The 22,476-nt window shown below is 48.0% G+C and overlaps 1 protein-coding gene across 4 annotated transcripts in view; it reads right to left on the reverse strand.

Annotated features, from left to right (window-relative positions):
• The window catches only part of agap1 (ArfGAP with GTPase domain, ankyrin repeat and PH domain 1), a 97,466-nt gene that overhangs the window by 63,398 nt on the left and 11,592 nt on the right, over positions 1-22,476 (reverse strand). For 2 of the 4 annotated variants that reach the window (XM_048978481.1, XM_048978482.1), the window contains exons 2-3: positions 2,371-2,429; positions 1,684-1,771 (exon numbers count right to left, since the gene is read on the reverse strand). In XM_048978481.1, coding sequence (XP_048834438.1) covers positions 1,684-1,771; positions 2,371-2,429 — 147 coding nt within the window. Of the gene's footprint in view, positions 1-1,683; positions 1,772-2,370; positions 2,430-14,722; positions 16,529-22,476 lie in introns of those variants that run through there. The other 2 variants (XM_048978479.1, XM_048978480.1) reach the window with 2 other exon arrangements.

Consider the following 22,476-nt stretch of genomic DNA (forward strand, 5'->3'; position numbering starts at 1 on the left):
CCACTAGCCCTGCGCCTCGCTGCGGCTTCGCCGTTTTACATGGAAAAATGGGTCCGGCAGAGACGTTTAAAAATACTCCATCGCAGGCTTGCTGCGCCGCTGCTGAGGCCCGAGTGGAGTGAGGTGGTGCCACTTCTATTTGCTGGGTCCTGCTGGGGAAGCCTAAGCAGGTCGGGGCCTCAGCTGGGGACCATGCGAGGACATTCGGTGACAGTAACATCTCACTCGGGGAAACAGTCAGCCTGCTTTATCCACTAAACCCCACTACCACAGTCCTGACCCTGTTTCGCTTTATCCCTCAGTTTAATCTGTTGACTTTAGTTTACTCCACAATGTTTGGGACAAAGGCACATTTTTCGTTCATTTGCCCCCAAGCGCCAGTTTTAAATTCCTAATCAAACATTTCACACATGATTAAATTGCACAGTCTAGACTTTAATTTAAGGGTATTTGCATACAGTTCAGTTTCACCATATAGAAGTTTCAGCAATTCCACCATTTCAGGGCACCATAATGTTTGGGACATTAGCCTTCACTGGTGTTTGTCATTAATCAGGTGTGTGTAATTGCTTCATTAGTGCAGGAATAAGATACTGACATTGAAGAGTCCTTTGGCTAAGTATACAGACCACAATGATGACTAATGTTTACATCGAACATGTGGAAGTCTGTCAGCTAATCAGAGTTCAACATGCTTCCGAAGAAGTTTAAGTTGTATAATGAATGTTTACATAGCCTGAGCTACAGTGTAGGACAACGCCAAACACAACCAACACAATCAACAACATAGCTGTAGTGTCTCTTGTTTACCTATTCAGACATGAAATGTGTCCCATTGCTTTCAAGAAATCCTCACACATTTGGGTTCTTCACACACGCTTGTGCACTTTGCATCTTACATCAACATAGTGCAGTGTGTAGTATCCCAGCGCGCTTGCCCTTAAGTGGGGTAAATGCAGTGTGTAGTATCCCAGCGTGCTTGCTCTTAAGTGGGGTAAATGCAGTGTGTAGTATCCCAGCGCGCTTGCCCTTAAGTGGGGTAAATGAAGTGTGTAGTATCCCAGCGCGCTTGCCCTTAATTGGGGTAAATGCAGTGTGTAGTATTCCAGTGCGATTGCCTTTAAGTGGGGTAAATGCAGTGTGTAGTATCCCAGCGCGCTTGCCCTTAAGTGGGGTAAATGAAGTGTGTAGTATCCCAGCGCGCTTGCCCTTAATTGGGGTAAATGCAGTGTGTAGTATCCCAGTGCGATTGCCCTTAAGTGGGGTAAATGCAGTGTGTAGTATTCCAGTGCGATTGCCTTTAAGTGGGGTAAATGCAGCGCGCTTGCCCTTAAGTGGGGTAAATGCAGTGTGTAGTATCCCAGCACGCTTGCCCTTAAGTGGGGTAAATACGGTGTGTAGTATCCCAGCGCGCTTGCCCTTAGGTGGGGTAAATAGGCGGAAGTCCTAGTCTCACTTCTAAGCTTTCGGGCACCTTTGGAATCTGTAGTTGCTATTGTTCAACATGAAGACATACGTGCTGATGACAGTTAAAGAAGCCATTTAAATTTCTGGAGCACAGGGGCAAATCAAGCAAAAATGTGTGTCAAAAATATTATGGACAGAACTATATTCTGCTCCCCCCCCCCCCCCCATGTGGAGATGTGGGCCATCTGGGGTTTGAACCGACCACTGCAGGCTTACCTTCAGGAGACTCTTCCTGTACGTATGTTCCCGTAAGGTATCGATGCACCAGTGCTGACTTCCCGCTGGCCAGGTTACCCACAATTCCCTAGGATAGACAAAAAAGAGCCGAGGTGATTGGGCCTATTTACATCTAGCATTAAATAACTAGTGCTACACATCAGTAGCGACAGGTCTACACAACACTCAGGATAACAGTGCCAAATTTACTTACCTTTGTTAAGTTTATTCGGACTTTACAAGACAAAAAAAGTGTAAAATATAGACATTAACTTTAGCGGGGAAAATGCATAAAAAGTGACTTTGCAGTGGCTCGACATTTTTCGAAATTTGTCTGTTTGGGGCTGAACAAAGACTCGATAAATGGCTACTTTTTTAAATGTTTTTTTTTTGTTGCATAATGTTACAGTTGCATAATTCAACAATTGAATATATCTCAGGGTGGGAAGACAATAAATGCAACATGAAGAACTATATGTCACTTAGCATTTTGGTGGTGTAATAGCTGAGTGACAGACACACCAGAATATTAGCTGAAACCGTGTTTGGGGGGAATCGCACGGTGAAAGTGATGGCTATGAACCACACCGGTGAGTTGAGATAAATTCCAGCCAATTTCGGCTAATTAGGCCAATTGCCTCCTCCCATCACCACCCAGTACGGGTCAGAGGCAGAGACAGAACTCACCACTTTCAGCTCCGGTACTGCTCGGCTCAAGGTCCATTCCTGGCTGTTCACGAAGGCATCTGAGACAGAGAGAGACATTATTTATCGGGGGGGAGTGAGGAGGTAAGAAAGTCAAACAAAGGCAAACGGGGGAGGGGTAAAAGCCCAAATTATATCATCATCATCCTCATCATCATCAAGCGTCTAAGAACCAGCAGTGCTGGGTTTCAATTTTGTATAAAAATTATTAGTATTTTTATCATTATGAATCAAAGATCCTCTGACTGTGCTGTGATCTTTAGCTTTTCTTCAAAACCTGTCCTGCTCACCTTCAAATCAGATCACTGGAGTTCCTGTTTCCCTTATTTCTACATAAAATACCACAATTATCACTTTGGGGGGGGGGGGGGGGGGTGCGTGCAGTCTATCGCAGGAACAAGGTAACACACAGCATAGGAGTGAATGTTAATTAGCACTGTCAGAAAGATGTTCCGCATGCCGTGGAAGAGGACACGAGGGTCAGGGTAGGGGTTTGGTGGGGGGGGCAAGTTCCTAGAGACGCGTCGGGGGATTCAGGACACAGAGCACGACTCTCGGCACGTCACTTGGGCTCAGCCGATGTTTGCTGCCATCATCTCCCCCTCCCCCAGGAACAGCGTGCCACTGCAACACACTGTGAATAATTCATGTACAGAGAGAGGTTTGCGGGAACCTTGCAGTCCTGCCAAACGGCTCCCCGACGCAACTGGGGGTCCCACGCTGATGCCATCACGCCGAGGACTCACATGGCAAGCACGGCTCGGGGTGGGGGGCACATCAGAACAGAATTTGAAGGGGGGGGGGGGGGTTTGGAAGACCTGTACGGGCCGGATGCAAGTCAGTAAACTGGGCTAGTTATGTTGAGAGGGAGGATCTCGCTTCCAGAACCACAGAATGCTGCTCAGTCCACAGATCGATCAGCATCGGCTGATTAAGCAGACTAGATTGCCGATATAGTGGTTGCTGTGCCGGGCTGTGCATGGCTGTGCCTGGCTGTGCATGGCTGTGCATGGCTGTGCATGGCTGCACATGGCTGCACATGGCTGCACATGGCTGCACACGGCATGACTACGTGACTGACATTCAGTCACGCTGAGCACTCACTGCGTCATTAAGGCTCATCAGTACCTACAGTAGTGAACCTGCAGGAAAACCAAAAGACAAACACCTCCAAATTCCCCCTGCTTACGTCAGTTTTACTTGATGAATGACATCATCACAAAGCCGAAACAATCTCAACTTTTAAACATATTGTTTTGTTACTTTTTTCAAAAATTTAATCATGAAACGCCAAAGAAATAGCACTGAACGTGGTTAACATATCTTTATTGTTATTTTCTATTACTTTTAAAATGCTGCATGCCCTTCGTTGAAGTGTGATTAATATTTAAATTGTTTTTGTATGTTAATGTAAAATAAATAAAATAAAAAGTAAAATAAAAGGGGAATTTGGAAGCCATCGTGTTGCAACGGACCCAGATGTCAGGAAGCAAAGTGGGGGGGGGGTAGCTTTTATAAAGCCACAACACCCTGATGGGCAGAGGTGGGAAGGTCCGATCCAGCCAGTCCAATACTCTGTGAATGTGATTCTTTATACTCAACTGGTTGAAATTTTACTTTCTGGACCAGAACTACCCTCCCTTTTGCTGTGGACTCCCATGAGAGAATCCATGGATCTCCGCATGAAAAATCCATGGATTTTTGTAAAAGACAAGAGGTGGAAGGGGGAAAAAAGTAAAAAAAAAAATAATAATTAAAATTTTGTGGGGGAAGAATTATTTAATAGATAATTTAGATATTTTTGGAGAGAGAAATGATGAATGTAAAGTCTTTTGGGCCAGTTTTTACATTTACTTCCAGTGACTGCGCTCGCCTGCCGGTACTCGCAAACACACCAGCTGCAAGCCGCCAATTCCGTGTTTCTTAAGCACAGACACAGAAAGTCAATTTAACAACCCCTGAGCCTCGACCCACATTCCCTCCAGTTCCACCATCACCATCTGCGCAGCCGGCGTTGCTCCGCTCTCTGACGGAAGCTGACATTTACATGCCGGATTTCAGATGAATTATATGATGTGTAAGTGGCCACAGCTGCAGGGGTCGATGTCACTGCGCATCAAAAAGGCGATCAAACACTAAAGAAGCCGTATGGATGGGAAGTGGCAGAAAACAAGCCCTGATAAGTGATGATTGACCTTCACACAGCAGCCCGGTGGTGAGGATGAAGGACAATGGCCTTTATTACATAAAGGCACTAATCTCTTTACCAGGTAAACCTTCGGATTCAGCGTTTCCACACATACGGCAGGAAACATGAGGGGAATTAAGGCAGCACATAGCAGCTGGATGGACAGGGGGGGGGGGGGGGTTCGTATGTTGACCCTAGCGGGGCAGAACCTCCTAGCACAATGCCTGGAAGTAGCTCCACAGTGCGGCTTGGCAGTCTTCCAGAGGGACATTCACAGCAGGCCTGCGCTCTCGCCAACACGACGTCCCGTGTCGCGCCGAAGAACGATGCCATCAGCCAGATGACAATGACACGTCTGTAATGAGCAGTCGTCACCATCATGACGCTGCGAGATGCACCGCAGCTGCGAGTGACGCATTCGGCCGGCATGGTCCTACTCAGGATTCCGCGCAGAGAAATGCGCATTGATTACAGAGTGTGAAAGATCTTGTTTTGCCACAAAGTGCCCCCCAGGTAAGGACTCCCTCATCCTGCCATCTGGGCTGTGACTGTATCCCCTGGGGCCGCCGGGCATCCGGGCCTCGACCCCCAACCCCCCACCCATCTGGAGCCGCCACTCCCACCTGGGCGTTGTCATTTTCTCATCTTTTGTGTACCTTCCTCTCCCCACCCTCCAGTCTGTCAAACCCGAAACCCGAATACAGCCCCCCACCCCCCCATACCCAACAAGTTTATTCATTGTACCAATGGAGACGAGTCTCAGGACGCAGAACAAGAGCTCCTGTCTTTAAGACAACAGTGAGCTACCAGGGCGTGTGTGAGACTCCCCAGTCGACGGTTCTGCTCGAAACCCGGCCACACAGAAACGGGGGGGGGGGAGCTGGATCCAGGCACCAGCAGAAGTCATCCTCTGCCCAGTGCAGATTCAGTGACAGCACAGGACAGCTCACCTCCTGTGCTCAGAGTGTGTGGGGGGGGCTAGTGAAACTCAAATGATAACCTACAGCCGTGTGCAGCCAAGATAAACTTGTTGTTTTTTAACATTCCTCTTGGTGTGAATCTTGGAGAGAATAAACTGGGGCATTTGGCTGTGATTCACAGACCCGACGAATACAAGAGTATCAGGGTGACCACGCAAACTCGCATTTACATTTTAAAAACTCAGTTTTTACTGCACCAGCCAATGCCATTTTTGATACCTACAAGCCACTTAAGCCACTTCTTAGCTGAATTCTTAGCCTAACTGACACATGTTTTATACGCAAATCATTTAATTAACTACAGTGGTCTTTCTGCATAACCAGACAGCTGTGAAATTGATCAGTCTTTTTTTTTTTTTTTTAATGCCTGACAACATTAATTATCAAAAAGTCAGGGAAAACTAATCATGCTGTTCAGCCAAAACTGTTAAGGAATATTTTGTAAGACACTGATGTAAAAGCAAGTCTGAAAGGAACTGAAACAGAGGCAATTCGCAGTTCTACACTTTAACAAAAGCTGAATTTTCACATTTTGCAACGTGAACATGAACCCTTCTGACCAAGTGCACAAGTTCTGAAATATTATTATTTTTACAATTATTCTTGCAAGAAATGTGACCTTCTGCGTTTCTGCTTGTGGTGCCCGAGCTCTGCCCACAACTGCCCCCCCCGGCAGACAGGGAAAACGCAGCTACGCGTCTGTTCCCTCTTCGGTTGGACTGCTTCTTCTCTCAGAGAGGTGAGTAGGGTTTACACTTCGCTTTGGAGAAGGTCACCTTCCTCAAACGCCACCTTAATGTGCCACACGCAGACAGGGTGTGACTTCATCATGGAAGTTAGCACGTTAGCAACGGGATAAATATTAGTGCCGCGGGTCAGCGGCCGGATCCATGTGCCACACAGGGGGGGCACCTCTGGACATGACCGTAAGCTGGCTGCCAGTAACGGGGGCTCGTAGGCCCAAAGCCAGGTGCTCGGAGGATGGTATTCTGCCACTGCGACACTGCAACGCTCAAACGCCATGCTGGGTTACTGCATGCCTCCAGCGGCGCAGCATCAACCAGCCAGGATCTATGGATTATTTAAAGACGGGGTGAAAGGTCAAGATGCGGGCGAATCTGAAATGATGCGAATGTTAAAAAGCTGACAGGGTAACGGATCGTGGGTTTCACCGAGAGCATCAAAGGAGCAACTGTTGTTTTACCAGATTGGAGGTAAACTTTGTGAAATCATAAAGTAAACAAAATTATGATAATTGGAGTGACAAATAGGACGTGTTTTAGGCATTTCACTAGGATGGAGATCTTTGGTTATCAGTTTCGTCTGATCCATGGTTTAATAATTTTACAAGCATTCAATATATAACCGGAAGCAGTGGCACCAACAATCAAATGGCAGAGCAAAACTAAATTTCTGCTTGTTTTAGCTTTGGTCTGATCAATCTGCACAGAGATCACTTCCCATAAAACAGGAAAAATACCTGAGCCCAAACATTTAAATTAATTCTATTTTAGAATTAACATCACATACGTTTATAACAAACTGCTTCAACCTGGAGGCCTGTTACTCGGCTGCACGCCTTTCGTCAGCAGAAGCCTGTCTGTCTCATAAAATCACCTGGAAAAAAACGAGATTAAATCCCAGGCACAGAAAAAAAAAACGAAGGAAAACGGAAACCAGTCAGCAGATTTTCAGGCCAATGGCCTTCAAAGTGTGCGCCATGGCACAGTGGAAGGCTGCTACTGACAGGGAACAGCTAGTAAGAAAAAAGAAAAATGCGATCAGGTGCACAGAGCGTCTGTCCAGCGCTGAAAGGGCGACTCATCTGCTTCCACTGACTACAGTCAGGGCACATCTGATGCGTATGGAAACCTTAGGCGGAAATACTAACTTTGCTTACCATTTCCTTTTATGAAAAAAAAACTGAAAATAATCCTGATGCCTAAAGCCAAACCGGCACTAATCCCAACACACTGTCCCTGTACACACTGCAGAGAGATGCCTGGCCACACTGTCCCTGTACACACTGCAGAGAGATGCCTGGCCACACTGTCCCTGTACACACTGCAGAGAGATGCCTGGCCACACTGTCCCTGTACACACTGCAGAGAGATGCCTGGCCACACTGTCCCTGTACACACTGCAGAGAGATGCCTGGCCACATTGTCCCTGTACACACTGCAGAGAGATGCCTGGCCACATTGTCCCTGTACACACTGCAGAGAGATGCCTGGCCACACGGCCACTGTACACACAGCAAGGAGATGCCAGGCCACACTGTCCCTATACACACAGGAGGGAGAGACCTTGCCACACTGTCCCTGTACTCACTGCAGAGAGATGTATGGCCATACTGTCATTGTACACACATCAGGGAGAGACCTTGCCATACTGTCATTGTACACACAGCAGGGAGAGACCTTGCCACACTGTCCCTGTACACACAGCAGGGAGAGACCTTGCCACACTGTCCCTGTACACACTGCACAGAGGGATGCATGGCCATACTGTCGTTGTATACACAGCAGGGAGAGACCTGCCCACATTGCCACTGTACACAGAGCAGGAAGAGACCAGCCCACATTGCCACTGTACACAGAGCAGGAAGAGACCGGCCCACATTGCCACTGTACACAGAGCAGGGAGATGCCTGGCCGCACCATCCCTGTAGACACTGACCCCTCCCATTTGTACTCCTTGCTTGACTAAACAATAGACCCTAAAAGTCATCTACTGGCCAGAATGGTGTTCACTGGCCTCCAGCTAACACCTGGGAGGCTGCCACCACTGAGCCAACAATGAGAATGCTAGCACAGGATTAGCCTCGCTCCAGGGGGCCGTGTGGGTGGATGTGGGGGGGGGGGGGTAGCCCACAGACATGCCGACGGCCCGCAGGAGCCCGAACCGTAGGCCCAAGCCACAAGCAGAGTGGGAGATACAGTTACGTCTATTTATATACTATCATACAAACTGAATCCACACAAACTGTTTAGACCACATGTTATTTATGGCAGTTTGAGGCAAAAAAAAAAAAAAAAAACACTTTCAATCACAGTGGTTTTTAGTAGTTGGGCATTTTCCAGCAGGAATTCTATAGTTTTCTACACTACAGAAGGAAGGCTAAAAGACCGATCTACCAAAGAGGCGGAGCCAGAGAAGCAGTGTGGCTGTTTGATGGGCAGGGCCTCAGCGGGCAGGCCACCGAGGGGGGAAGAGCCCTTCACCGCCCAAAGAGGCAGGGCTGCTCGGCAAGCAGGATCATGACAAACACAGTTCCAGTTGGGAATTTAGCGCTGATTACATAATCATTTTCCAAAGGACCGTAGTTTATGAGACTGACCATGAGGCCCGTCTGACGAAACTCCAAACAAGAACTGCAAACCAGGTGATGTCATGGCTGCCATCAGGAAATGCATGCAAGCACAGAGCGGCTTCGCTGACCTCACCTCACCTCGTCTTCCACCGAGGTCCTGCTTTACGTCTGTTGCCGACTTCACTTCCTATCACATTCTCGAGGATCGCAGTCAATGAAAAACGTCAACTTATGTCTTAGGAACAGCCTTAATTCACAAATTCATCTTGTGCAGTAACCCATTCAGCTACTTAGCATTTTCATGCAAAATTTCTCCCAGCCGTCATATTTATAACTGACCTAACAAAGAAGCATTAAGTCTATTGTATACATCTGATGTAAAAAGAAATTAACTACATTCTATGAAAAGTTCATGGTGATGCTTTCTCCGGTTCTGGGGAATCTGCAGAGGAGAACCACAGAAGTAAATTGAGGCTAATTGCCGGTTCAGCGGAGACGTTTCCCCTCAATCGCTGAACACAAGCTATTTACATCACCAGCATAAACATTTAGCTGGGATTTCGGCAGCAGGCCCAGCGCCAGGGGCATATACATCCACACGTGCACATTTTCCATCTCAAACGAGGGAAAGAACGAAGCGACCCAACACAGCTACAGCAGGGCGTGCTGCTAAACGACCATGAGCGTTAACTAAGGTCCCGTTGACGGCTGGCTGCCCTTGAGGGTTGCAGTTCTGGACACCAAATGTTAAAACGCATAAAGCGGTATTCATAAAACCTCAATATGATCAAATCCAGAGATGATAAATGAAGAAATGTTCTGAATTTAAAAGCAGATTCTTTAAATTGTCCAAGTACCATTTTTTTTCGCTACGGTTATAAATTCAGACACGCATAGCCCTTGGTAAATATATCATGAAACTAGTTAAGAAATAGACGTAAAAATTGCGAATTTGCAGCAGCTTCTCAGCAACACACCTACACAACCACTGCAGTGACCCACCTCAAAATCTTGGTTCTAGTTCATCTCAAAATAAGCTTCAGATGCCTTGAGGAAGCAGGAAGGAGTGAGTGCTGTCAAATCGCTGGTAAGGATTTGGTCATTTCCTGTAAGCTAGCCAATGGTGGCTGAGAACACATGGTCATTCTACCAATCGCTGACTTCGACAGGGACATGCGTGTCCGTCGGCCTTCCTCAGAACCAACATCCCTGTCATCTACAGCTGGGATGTTCCACACACCACGTCCCCACCAATCCCCTCAGTGACAGAGCATCTCCCTGCACGTTCCACACCACAGCCACGCGTCCCCGGTGTCGTAGTGTGCTAGTCAGCCGACAATAAGCTCCACCCCCAAGGAAAAGCCAACTGTTTGCTCAGTAAAGTTACCATTCCCATGACCTCAACTGCACTCCCAAGCTCTCTGGATGAACGCCAGACCATCCCAAAGAAATCTCCCAATTCCCTACACCGTGACAAGGATCCACAATTACAAAGCAGCTAACTGGACCATTAAATGGGGATTGTGCTGAAATCCGATAGCTGGAGATTCACACAATATTCCCGGCACGCATTAGGGAAAAAAAAAAAAAAAAAAACTCTCACTATCCTTTTTTTAGGTTCCAAAGTCAAACACAAAACAGAGAACGGCGAAAGCGGAAAGAGGCGTTTTTATTCCAGTGAACGTAAACTTGACAATGTGGCGCGGCAAAAGGCGTCATCAGGCAGAAGAGAATCAGGAAGGCATCCAGGGGATACTGATGTGGGGGTCAGTAAATCACGCTGGGGATTCACAGAGCAAACACCCTCCGCTACCTACAGACATTTTCCATAGAATATTCCGGAACGGAAATGCCTTGCACCAGAAATTTCCCAAAACAAAAGTTTTCTTTGGATATGTAGGAAAGACTGTGTTTATGAAGAAAACAGTTCCCTTTTTTGGGGGTGGAATTCCCCTTTAAGTCTCTCTCACACTTAGCATTGTGCTAGTAACTGGCTCAGCTAACTGTTAACCAACCCTACAATTGTTACACGCCTTGTGATTTAACACCCTATGACACTTAGCTAGATACACACTATACACCCCAGCTAACATTTTTAAATCATTACCAGTGTGCAAACAGAGGCAGACAGACCCCCATCATTGCAGCATCTGGATTTCCCATGATCATCGAGTCCAACTGTAACACACTGACCTTAATACAGCTTTTCAAACCAGCGGAGCATTAAGACTCGCCACACACGTAAATGCAGACATGATCTGTTAAAGTGCCAGGGGTGAAACGCTGCTGATTTACAGGGTTTAAGGATCTTGGGGCGCAGAATCCTCTTACCTGTGCGGGCAACCCGACAGCAAGGCCAGGTGGGGTGAGAATCCCATCCTGTGCTAGACTCGGCACGCTACTGCACTACCGCCGGTCTGCGTTCTGCAAAGTCCAGATCCACCACATCCCACACACTTCTAACATCTCAAACAAAGCAGCTTTAGCTGAAGAGCTCACCCCAGCTGGATCAGATCTCTTTCAGAATGCCACAACTTACGTTACCCTTTTATTTTTACAATATGGTTTTGGAGGGGGAAAAAAACATCCCCACAATGTATTTCTGACTTACTTTGCAGTGTTTATGCAGAAAGATGGGCAGAATTACCCTTTGCTAAGGAAATTTCCATATTCTGATGGGATTCGGAATTCTCTCCAGCACCCGAGCTATTTCTAGCACAAGTTTATTTTCTAAATTTAAATAAAGCGTTTGGGGGGGGGGGGGGGGGGGGAGCTTTTCCAAGACCACAACACCTAAGCAGACCAGAAAACTGAACATACACAGCATACAGCACTAGAAGCTATACATATGGAGAAGGAGAGAAGAGTGCACACGCCACTGCAGGTGACAGTGCGGACTGAGCTAGACGGAAAAGACAGGTGACAGTGCATTCCAAGCTAGAGGAGACACTGTGTGCATCACTGCAGTTAACAGTGTGTACTGAGCTAGAGAGGACTGTGTGTCCTGAACTAGAGAGTACAGTGCATACATCACTGCAGGTAACAGTGCATACCAAGCTAGAGAGGCTGGCATGCACATCAATGTAGGCGACAGTGCATACGGAGCCAGAGAGGACAGCATGCATATAAATGCAGGTCAGTCTGTGTAACGGGCCAGAGAGGACAGTGTGTACATCACTGCAGGTGACACTGTATACTGAGCCAGAGAGGACAGTGTGCATGTAAATGCAGGTCAGTCTGTATAACAGGCCAGAGAGGATAGTGTGGCGGGAGACACTGTATACTAAGCCAGAGAGGACAGTGTGCATGTAAATGCAGGTCAGTGTGTGTACTAAGCAAGGGAGGACAGTGTGTACATCACTGCAGGTGACACTGCATACGGAGCCAGAGAGGACAGCATGCATATAAATGCAGGTCAGTCTGTGTAACGGGCCAGGGAGGATAGTGTGGCGGGAGACACTGTATACTAAGCCAGAGAGGACAGTGTGCATGTAAATGCAGGTCAGTGTGTGTACTGAGCAAGGGAGGACAGTGTGTACATCACTGCAGGTGACACTGCATACGGAGCCAGAGAGGACAGCATGCATATAAATGCAGGTCAGTCTGTGTAACGGGCCATAGAGGACATTGTGTACATCACTGCAGGTGACACTGCATACGGAGCCAGAAAGGACAGCATGCATATAAATGCAGGTCAGTCTGTGTAACGGGCCAGAGAGGACAGTGTGTACATCACTGCAGGTGACACTGTATACTGAGCCAGGGAGGACAGTGTGCATGTAAATGCAGGTCAGTGTGTGTACTGAGCTAGTGAGGACAGCTACGGACACAGAGTGTATGCACAGCAGGCAAATTTCCACAGAACCCACGAGATAGAATAAGATCCATCCTAAATCGAAGGATGCCTCAGCCACCACGCGTGGAATCTAACTGTGCTTTTCCCTCTGCCAGACAGGCACAGCCACCCAGCTGACAGCCAAACACACTCAAATGGGCTCCGCTAACGAGTTCAACATGGCTGTCAAGTTACGCGGCGGCTGCTCCCACGTGACAGTGTAGGAGGGAGACCAGGAGAGGCCATGACAGCACATTGGGTGGGGGGGGGGGCAGAGGCAGCGTCACTGCTCTGTAACCGGATCAGCCATTCCGAGCAAACTGGCAGTGCGGAATCAGGCTCTCCTCAGGAAACCTGGGACCGATTCCCATCATGAGCCTGAAGAAGATAATGGTTGCCGCTCAGTGGCGCCACCTGCCTGGCACGTACCCGCCTTTGCTGCAACAAGCATGAACAGCCTTTCCTTTGGGTTTCCTGGCTTGTGAGAAGGTACTAACGCTCCATCCGATCCTGAGAACATCGAACCCGACACCTGCAGTTTTCTCTAACGCTGGCAGCAGTAGCCGCAAGGCCATAAAAATGGACAGAAATAAAGAACTTCACCAGACATCCCAGTGAACATCCAAAGCACACAGTGCTCTTCGAATTGGAGAGCCACTTTTAAGCCCCCTGCACAACATCTACCTATCTGTGTTTCAAATCCTCCAGCTTCCCATAATTCCTCAGTGGTACAAAACAGCAAACTGTAGGCCTGAACACAGAGAAATGCTTATGGGGAAGTGTAGGAAACTGAACCACACCCCCGGGAATATTGCAGAATGCAAAAGTTAAGCCTCATTTGCTGTGAAGTAATCACACAAATACATGGGTGGGTGGGGTTACATGACAGGCCGAAGACGGCCCAGTGAGAAGCCAATCACACAGAGGCGTGGGGGGCACGACAGAGTGTCTCCAGCTCTTGGGTGGCCAGGATTTAAGCTGTAACCAGTAAGCAGGTGGACAGGATTTGGGTCCCAAACGGAGGGCAGGTTGCTGAGTTAGGGTTAGGGGCTCTGCCATAATGTTAGGCTTTGAAACGAAGGGTAGACAAGAATCTGCGGTATATTATACAAGGTATAAACTGCCATTTTCCAATGCGGCTTAAATTACTTGCTATAAGTAATGGAGGTAATAATAATATATATATATATATATATATATATATATATATATTATAAATAAAATGACAGACTAGATAGAAAGACAGAGTTTGTTAGGATTTGTTTTATCTATCACAATTTGACATAGTCCTATTTTCATGCTGCAGTTAGTTTTTAGACTAAATGCTTATTCAACTGCCTCTTCTCTTAAAACTCACCTATAATCTAATATTCTGCTTATATCCATCATCTTCACCAATTTCTCCATCATATCTGTAAACACTAAATAATGAAAATAGCACCAATGTATCACCGTGACAATGATCAATGTTTCAAAATAACGGCTATAAATGACTGAACCCATGAAACAGATACAACCCCATAACCTGCCAACAACAGTGACCTTAAAGAACAAGTACTACTGCATTTTTATGGTTTAATAGCACAGGACAAGGACCACCGAAGAGATGACAGGCTCCCTGGAGGACAGTGACAGACAGCATGCTCACACTCGCACTGGAAGCCCTTCAGATAGCCTGAGAACCTCGGCCGGCTTAAAAATAACGGCATAGGAAAATAAATTCAGAACAAATGAAAGCACTTCCGTTCCAATCCTGTCAGCGGACAACTTTTCCATAAAGTGCCTCTCCCCGAGCCGATGGGAGAGACACAGATGACCCGGACGAGGGAACCAGGCTGTTTTAGAGACTAGAATGAACCGGCTCCATGATTAGGAACTTCCCTCTCGACTGCGGATGGGCCCTTCAAGCAGATGTCTGCAACACTGCCCCAAACTGGGCAAACCGCACATCAGATGCTCTGCTCTGAACTTTAGCCACAACAAAGACAGACGGGATGCGGACGACCCGGACAAATTACCTTCATGCAAGGCTCGCTCAATGCTTTCCGTGCTGGACTGCGAGTGGCCCAGAGCAGCCCTCTTCCTGGCCCACAGAAAGCCCCTCTTCCCGCCCTCAAGGGCACGGGGGCTGGGCACAAGGCTGGCATCCCTCACGGAGAATATTCCTCCGAAGATGCGCGTCAGCCAGCGCTCCTGGCTGCTGGCACCAGCACTGCCCCTCAGGAAGCTCTCCTTCTCCTCCAGGCTCTTCTCGGACAGCCTCTGCAGGTCACTGTTGTCCAGAGTCCGGTTCTTAACCTGAGCCAGGTCCCGCCTGCTCCACTGTGTGCCTGGGCCCGTCTGGCCCAGAACTTCCCCAGCGTGTGGCGAGCTGCCGTCGTCCCTGCATGCGGCCTCGTCAAAGGCTGGATTCTGCAACACGACATCCCCAGAGGATTTACCGGTGACCCCCAGGCCTCCGAGGCCCAGACAGCTGGAGCTGCGATGGTGGGCCTGCTTAGAAAGCACGTGCTGGCGGAGGACCTCCCCCCCACTCCAGTGCCGGAAACTCAAGCTCCGTCGAAGCAGGCCGGGGGCTCTCTTCACTGGGGGGGTTGGGGTCTTGTCTGAGTTCACGCCCCCTTTCGACTGAGACAACGGGGAGCTCACAGAGGCAGAAGACACCAAGAGCGGGTCGGGACTGTTCAAGCGCTGGTCGGAGCAGTGCAAGTCCACCGGGCACGTCTGCGACTCAGTCAAACCCATCCCAGTCACGCCAATATCCCTGCCACCCCCCCGCCCAGAGGACTCGGATGCGGCATTGGTGCTCTGCTTGGCCGTAAGGGCCCCCAAAAGAGCAGGGTCCATCGATTTGAGGGAGAGAGGCGTCTTCCGGGAAAATTTAAACCTCCTCATTTCCAGCCGTCCCGTACTGAAGGTCCGGAACGTCCTCATGCTGTTCTGCGATGGAAAATCGTCCGTTTCCTCCGCAACCTCCTTAAGCTCCTCCAGCAGGAAGCTCCCGTGGCCCTCCGCGGGGCTGTCCTTCTGGCGGGCGACCGTCTGGGGCTCGCCTGGGCCCAGGCGCGCCGGGGTGCCCGCTCCGTCTCCAGCTGCCGATACGCTCTCTCTTTTCACCAAAGTGAGGGAGATTCGGTATACAGTCTTCCTTTGTGGCGTGCCCCTCTCCATGCTATCAGAGGAGTCGCCGTTCAAAATGTGCATTCTTTAAGGACCAAAGTGTCAAGAACAAAGGGCAAAAAATGGACATTTAAATTAACTTAAGCATGACCAAGGTCAGGAATGCATGAAGGTAATTTGCTGTCCGATTTCATTCTTATTTTATTAACTAACAATAAGGGAACGAACACCATGCGTTGTCTGCACCGGAAAAAGCAGGCGAGGTGTCCTCAGCCCAGGTGAGTCGATGCACTTCAGCAAAATGAAGCAAGGCTTTAAATGGGTCTGCGCGCTGATCCTGTGGCGGACGGCAGACTGCGGTGCTTAGGGCGCCGGCGATCGCAGATTCGGGACAGGGAGTCCGGGACCGGCGCTCCGCTCTGTGCGGATCATCTCGGGAAAAACACTCCAGAAGCGCAACCTTCATCGGCCGTGACCGAGCTCCCACATCGCATCCTCCAGCCAGCAACGCCGTAAAACGCGCTCTCTGTTCGCCTCTTTTTTCGGGATTTTCATAAGGAGGCGCGATGGATCCGGCGCAGGTCGCGGCAGAGCCGGCAGCTCCTCGCCGGCTCTTTCACACGTCGGCCGGCGGTCGCACCTCCTCCGGACTCCCTCCGCAGATCCGCGTTCAGAAGACAAACCAGCCCAGCCCAGCGGAGCCCAGCCCAGACCGGCAGACTGGCAACAAAACACGGAGCAGATTTCCGGGAGGATCGCGGAAAAGAGCAGCGCTTGGCAGGGTGCCCTCAGCCGGCTGCACCGGCCTCCAGGGCTTCCTGCTCTTCGGAGCAACCAGAAGGACAATGACGGGAGCAGACAAGCAGCCCAAATTACATATTTATTACGAGCCGGCTTGCAAAACGTCCCCCCACCCCGTCTCCGTTTGGATTTATAATCATTGTGTCGGGTGGGGTTGGGGCTGAAGTCTGCATTAACATCGCACTGTATCTTATACCATTTTATCCCGGTGTGTAGTCCCTCCGAGGGGGGGGTAAGCAAAGCGAAAAATACGCGACGGCTGCGGATTTATGCCAAATTATCCAGGATGTGAGACCCGCAGATAAGGACACGCTGCAGCCACGATTTGCGGCTATTAACCTGCACGTGAATTTAACAGTAAGGGGCTGACAACGTAACGCAGTGGTGGGGAGGGTAGCCAGGGGACGATCGCTCACTTCTGTCATGACCATAATTCCCCCCCCCCCCCCCCCCATACACACACACACACACACACACACACATCCTTCCCCTAGACAGGTTGCGATCTTTGTTCAAAAGGTCCGAGACCCACTTGAAACTCAAATCATACTGCGGTACAGGGGCACGTATTACACATGCGTATGAAAGAGATGATACGACATGTGTTCTCTTACTAGAATCTGGATTTTTCACCGTTATATTGAAAATAATATATTTTTCTACCAAAATAATACATGCTATTCCATACAGCAGATACCTGGATTTGGATGCACAAAAATAGAAAACGATATGTTCAAAGTCCATATTCCCACATTTTTGCTATAGGTTATTATGACTCATTAAGACTCGTATTTTCCTTCATTAATAGCGTGAATATTTTGACAGTGAGGTGATACGTTGACATCTCTACTTTCTTGTAATCCAGCTACAGCGAATAGACGAACAAAGGGACCGTTTAACAAACTTAAACAGATCATCCCTAACACAAGGACGATGCATGTTATTAAACGCCATGAAACACGGACTGGAGGGGGGGGGGAATGGGTCTCTTCCCCGCACAGAACGCATCCATCAGACTCAGCCCGTCATTAGCGCCAGCAGCAGCGTCTCATCCGCAACCTGAATAATAATTCATCAAGGAAAAACCCGATCCAATTAGATACAACCATTAAGGCAAAAAAAGGAGAGACAGAGTTGGCAAAATATCCTAATTTACACCCTTATGTAAGCAAGCAGAAAACATCTTTATTTTCCTTAGTCTGCAAAATGGCACTAAAATTTAAGCAAATGCATGGAGTTGGCAAGAAGGGTGCTGGATACTGATTTATGGCCTTTTGGGAGCCTTACCTAGTGCCGCTTTAGAAATCCAGATTCACGTATATGTCACATGGGGGATAAGATTTCCAACACAAGTATTCCTTTCTTAATAATTCTGTGAGATTGTAACTGATGATTTACTATATGGAGTTATCAAGGGTCTGTGTATATTTTATTTTTTGTATTTCAAAATGCTTGTCTCTTTTTTTTTTAATTTTGGACTTTTTAAATCGTGTATTCTTAATGTCTCCCCCATGCGACAAAGAGCAAGCCGCAAGATTTTAGCTCCATTTCAGCTGTGAATTTGAAAATAAATTTAATGCAGGCACCGTCAATGACAACCCGTCTTGTTTCTTATCTCCAAAAGGACCCTGGAACCGCCTCTAAGCGAACTCTGACCCCTGACCTCCGGGTCACTGGCTCCATCCACCAGGAGAGCAAGACTGACAGGAGCTGGGGAATGGAGATAACACCTTCTGCTTTTTTTTTTTTTTGGGGAGGTGGGGGTGGGGGTGACCACTCATGACTGATTGGAAACCCATTTACCAAAGATAAGCAGCCTTGTGTTGGTGAATGGGGCCAAGTGGAGGGCTATGATTGTTGCAGAAAGGGCATCACACTTATGAGGGATGTACAAAACAGGCATCTGGACGGATGTACTGCACCTGCAGAGGCTGGAAATAAATGGACCCCTGGGGAACACCTCCACCATCTCCACTCACCAGACCGGTGGCACCTAACCCTTTCTGCTACACACAGCTGCTGACTTTTTGAGATCTGGACTTAAGCTAAGCTTGATCTTATTTGTTTGGTCCCTCTGTACTGTTTGGTCATGATTACTCTCCTGCTGGGATGGTTTACATACAAACTGGTTCTTCTCTAGTCCTCTCTAGTACTTCCTAGTCATGTTGCTACATTGTTCCGCTTTTTCGTCCGGCTGCCGTTATGCACACCCTGAGAGTACTGTAGCGGCTCCACCACGAAGGGGCTTGTGAATTACGGACTGGCTGCTCCGGTCTTGCCGATAGACCTCATTTGGAGTCTTTGTTGCCCTCGCACTGACGTACCTAACAGGAACCTTTCATCCAGGCCCCATCCGGCTGTCCGAGTCACACAAACCTGTACAGCCTCCTTCCACTCGTCTGGCTTTTCCACAATTATTCCAGCCTGTTTTGCTTGAAGTTCACAATCTGCTTTTGTCAAAATTGTTATGGATAATGCATGGTGATGGTGAGGGGGGCGGGTGGACACTTAATTCCCTTTTTTACACTGTTCCACTAGTGTAAAATTAATTCACTTCATATCGGTGGGGGAGGGCATGCCTTCCCTGTGCGGACGTAAATCTACACTCAAGCCGACAGTACGAGAAGCACCAACTAAGGAATGGAAAATGGTTACAACTAACTGCACGCTCGTTAAGTTAGTCAAGCTGGATTAGTTCAGGTTTAACACAGCAAATTCTACAGGGACTGAACAAAGCTACAGTCGGGGTTCCAGCCAACTACAAACCAAGAGTCTGAGGCATCATAAAAATAATTTACAGCACTTCAGACACAGCTGATAAGAAGCTCATTCTACTCCTGGCTCACTGTTCAATCTCATATTCACACGACTCGCTGCCTGGATATACGTTTTTTTTTATAACAGAGTAGCAAATATATTTGATAAATCTTTCACACACATCCTCAGCAACCCGTGTTTGATAAAAACTGTCAACAATACAGCACTAAATTACATTAGGCTTTGATAGATGCATTTCAAAGAGCGGATATGAGTAAGACAATTACATGCTTCCATGGATGAAAAACGAAACGGTCAAGAAAATATAGTGGCTGTATCTTTGTCAGAAGATGGACAACAAAGGACCAGAAATTTCCAGATACTGCTTCACCACTAGCACACCTGACTGTACCAAACAATGGACAGAGATTAGATGGTCCATTAAAACAAGTATATTATGGGAAGAACAGAACAAATGGGGAAGGAATTTGAAGGACAATGATAATTCCCCACCCCCCCAATCAGACCACAAAAACTTCATAAAATTATCTTCCACCTGGGTTTCACTTTGTAGGTTTGTAATGAAACACCAGCAAAACGCTAGCATGTCCATGACAGACACAAGACTCGCCCAACATATACCTACACATGTATAGAAGCTGCAACATCATCAGGTGATCCACAGCAGTTTATCTTCAGGAAACTGTCCTCATCTTAAAACAAGGAGCGATGACCACGCATCCAAAAACAACAAGCTCTTCCTGGAACAATACGTGGAACTTTAGAGGAGCACATGAGATTATGTACCTAAAGTTTTGGGATTGGCAATGACGTGAAAGATCAAGCAGGTGGAGTCGCCAAATGCGTTTACACGTGTGTCCGAAGACGGACGTTTGGCGACGGGAGACGTGTGGTGGCCGTCCCCAAAGATTTGAAGGCGGCAAAACGGGAATTACAGGATCCGCAAAGTCACCTCAAAAATTCCAAGCCTGCCGCCAGAAAGATTCCTACTTTTGCGGTCAACCTGATATAATGGTGATCTCACACTCCACAGCACCTCAAGTGAACTCGCAAAAGTCCTACAAACACAGATCCCTTCTCTCTGTTTACCCGGGCAGAGGTTATAGCTGGAAGCATTAACCAAGATAGGCAGAGGGATGCAGACAATCCAGGCCAGCTAAACAAAAATCGGGAAAAAAGGATCGTATTTACAAACCCGTCATGATCCTACAGGTCGGACCTGCGACATGCTCTGTTTACATTACAGCACAATCACACGATGGAAATGGACTATGCATTAAATCTCATTTTTTATACGCATGATTCACATGGGGTAAAAGTCAATACAAGAATCGACAAAGGTGGAGGGGGGGCAGTACGCATTAATCATCCCAGGGAAATGAGGCATAGTGGAACACCCTGAGGTCTGAGGGATCACTCTGAGGATTTCATTCAGATGTTAGGTGTAACTGTCTGTTATGTAACACCATCAGTAGTCTGGTGGGGGGGGCACACCTGCACACTTGACTCTTCCTGGTAATCTGGAGAAAAATGTACTATTTGGGAAAGAGTAAAACACTTTATGCAAACAAACAGCATGTTTAGGTATCAGTTACAATGTAACCGCATATGGTTAATACTGCAGAAATATAAAGACACTGTATAAGACCCACGAGGTTCTTCAATTTTAGGACTACAAAGATTGCATAATTCATGCACTTTCCCCCCCTCCTGTACAAACCAGACCGCAACCCTAAAAAGAGAAAATGACGCTAAAGTGTGGAGTCGGTGGATAGTTTTAACCTCCCAGCGTATGTGAAGGGCGTGACTCCTTCCAGTCAGGAGCTTTTTCAAGCCATGCGAGGGCAGACAGCGCCCCCTACAGGAGAACACTGTGTACTGACAGAAATGCTGATGCTTACAAATAAACAGGAAGAAAGAATGGGCGGGAGGCTGGTCTTCAGCCAAGTGGGCAGATTGGGAGAAAGGGGCAGCATGCTGAAAATATATCACATATTAAATGCAGTGGTCTTATAGCAGGGTTGGTCTGCATGAACAGACCTTCAGGAGGTCAGAATATGTGTGCCTGTAGTCTTGTGTTCCTGTACAAGAATTCTTGTCAATTGTTATTACGCTGCCTAACGGCCATTAACACAGGACCCAGCTGAATTACTGAATTCCTTTCATCCTCTGCCTTCAGGCTTAGCAGCAGTGCATGGAACCACGGATTTACCGCTTAATCTCTCATTTACTTTCTGTGAGATTGGTCTGTCATGAATCTGTCAAAACTCCGAGTTCAAGTACAGTTCTGACCTTCGGTGTAAGGTCCAGACCTCAGTTCCTGCTCTGTTCTGAACCTGACCCAGAAAAACATCGTGGGAGCACAGCTGTGTTTCGAGACACGGAAAGATTAAACACGGTGGCTTTATGGAATGAACAATCCATTCATCACATTTGAAGGAAGAACTGACTCCATAAAACGAGCTTAAACGAGTCCAGTAGGTTTTTTAGGTTCTAAAAACAGATTTGGGTCAAGTTCTCGCCTTAAGGTCGGGTACGGCCTTCTAAAACTGCTGCCTAATCTAACACACAAAGACAAAAGGATAAATGAGCCGGGGGCTCACCACCTAACGGGATTAAGCAGGGAGATCAGGGCTTAAAAGACAAAGGGAGACGCGGCAGAACGCGGGAGCAGAGCGTGACGAGCGGTTCTGGGGGCCCTCGTCTAAATAACGCAGATGAGCAGAAGATGCCTATCAGCAAATGGCCAACGAGGCCGGCGCTGAGCGTAACTCCCCTCCTCCCTGGGGTGCGCTCACATTGGGAATACAGCAGGTGACAAGGGAGGTCAGCTCAGATTCCCGGGTCGGGGGGTAACAGTGAGGCGGATTTTCCAGATGGAAACGGATAATCCATGCCGCGACACAGGAAGGCTGGGTGTGAATCCAGGAAGGTGATGCGAACACAGAGGACGGGTCGGAAAAGGCGTTAGCCAAGGGAGCACCTGCTGCAGAGCACCAGGAGCGTGTCAGATTCCGGGGGGGGGGGCAGCCAGTGCCATAGGATAACGGCACCCCAGACTGGCTAAGTGAGC

The sequence above is a fragment of the Brienomyrus brachyistius genome, chromosome 16 (genome assembly GCF_023856365.1).
Source record: "Brienomyrus brachyistius isolate T26 chromosome 16, BBRACH_0.4, whole genome shotgun sequence".
Classification (NCBI taxonomy): domain Eukaryota; kingdom Metazoa; phylum Chordata; class Actinopteri; order Osteoglossiformes; family Mormyridae; genus Brienomyrus; species Brienomyrus brachyistius.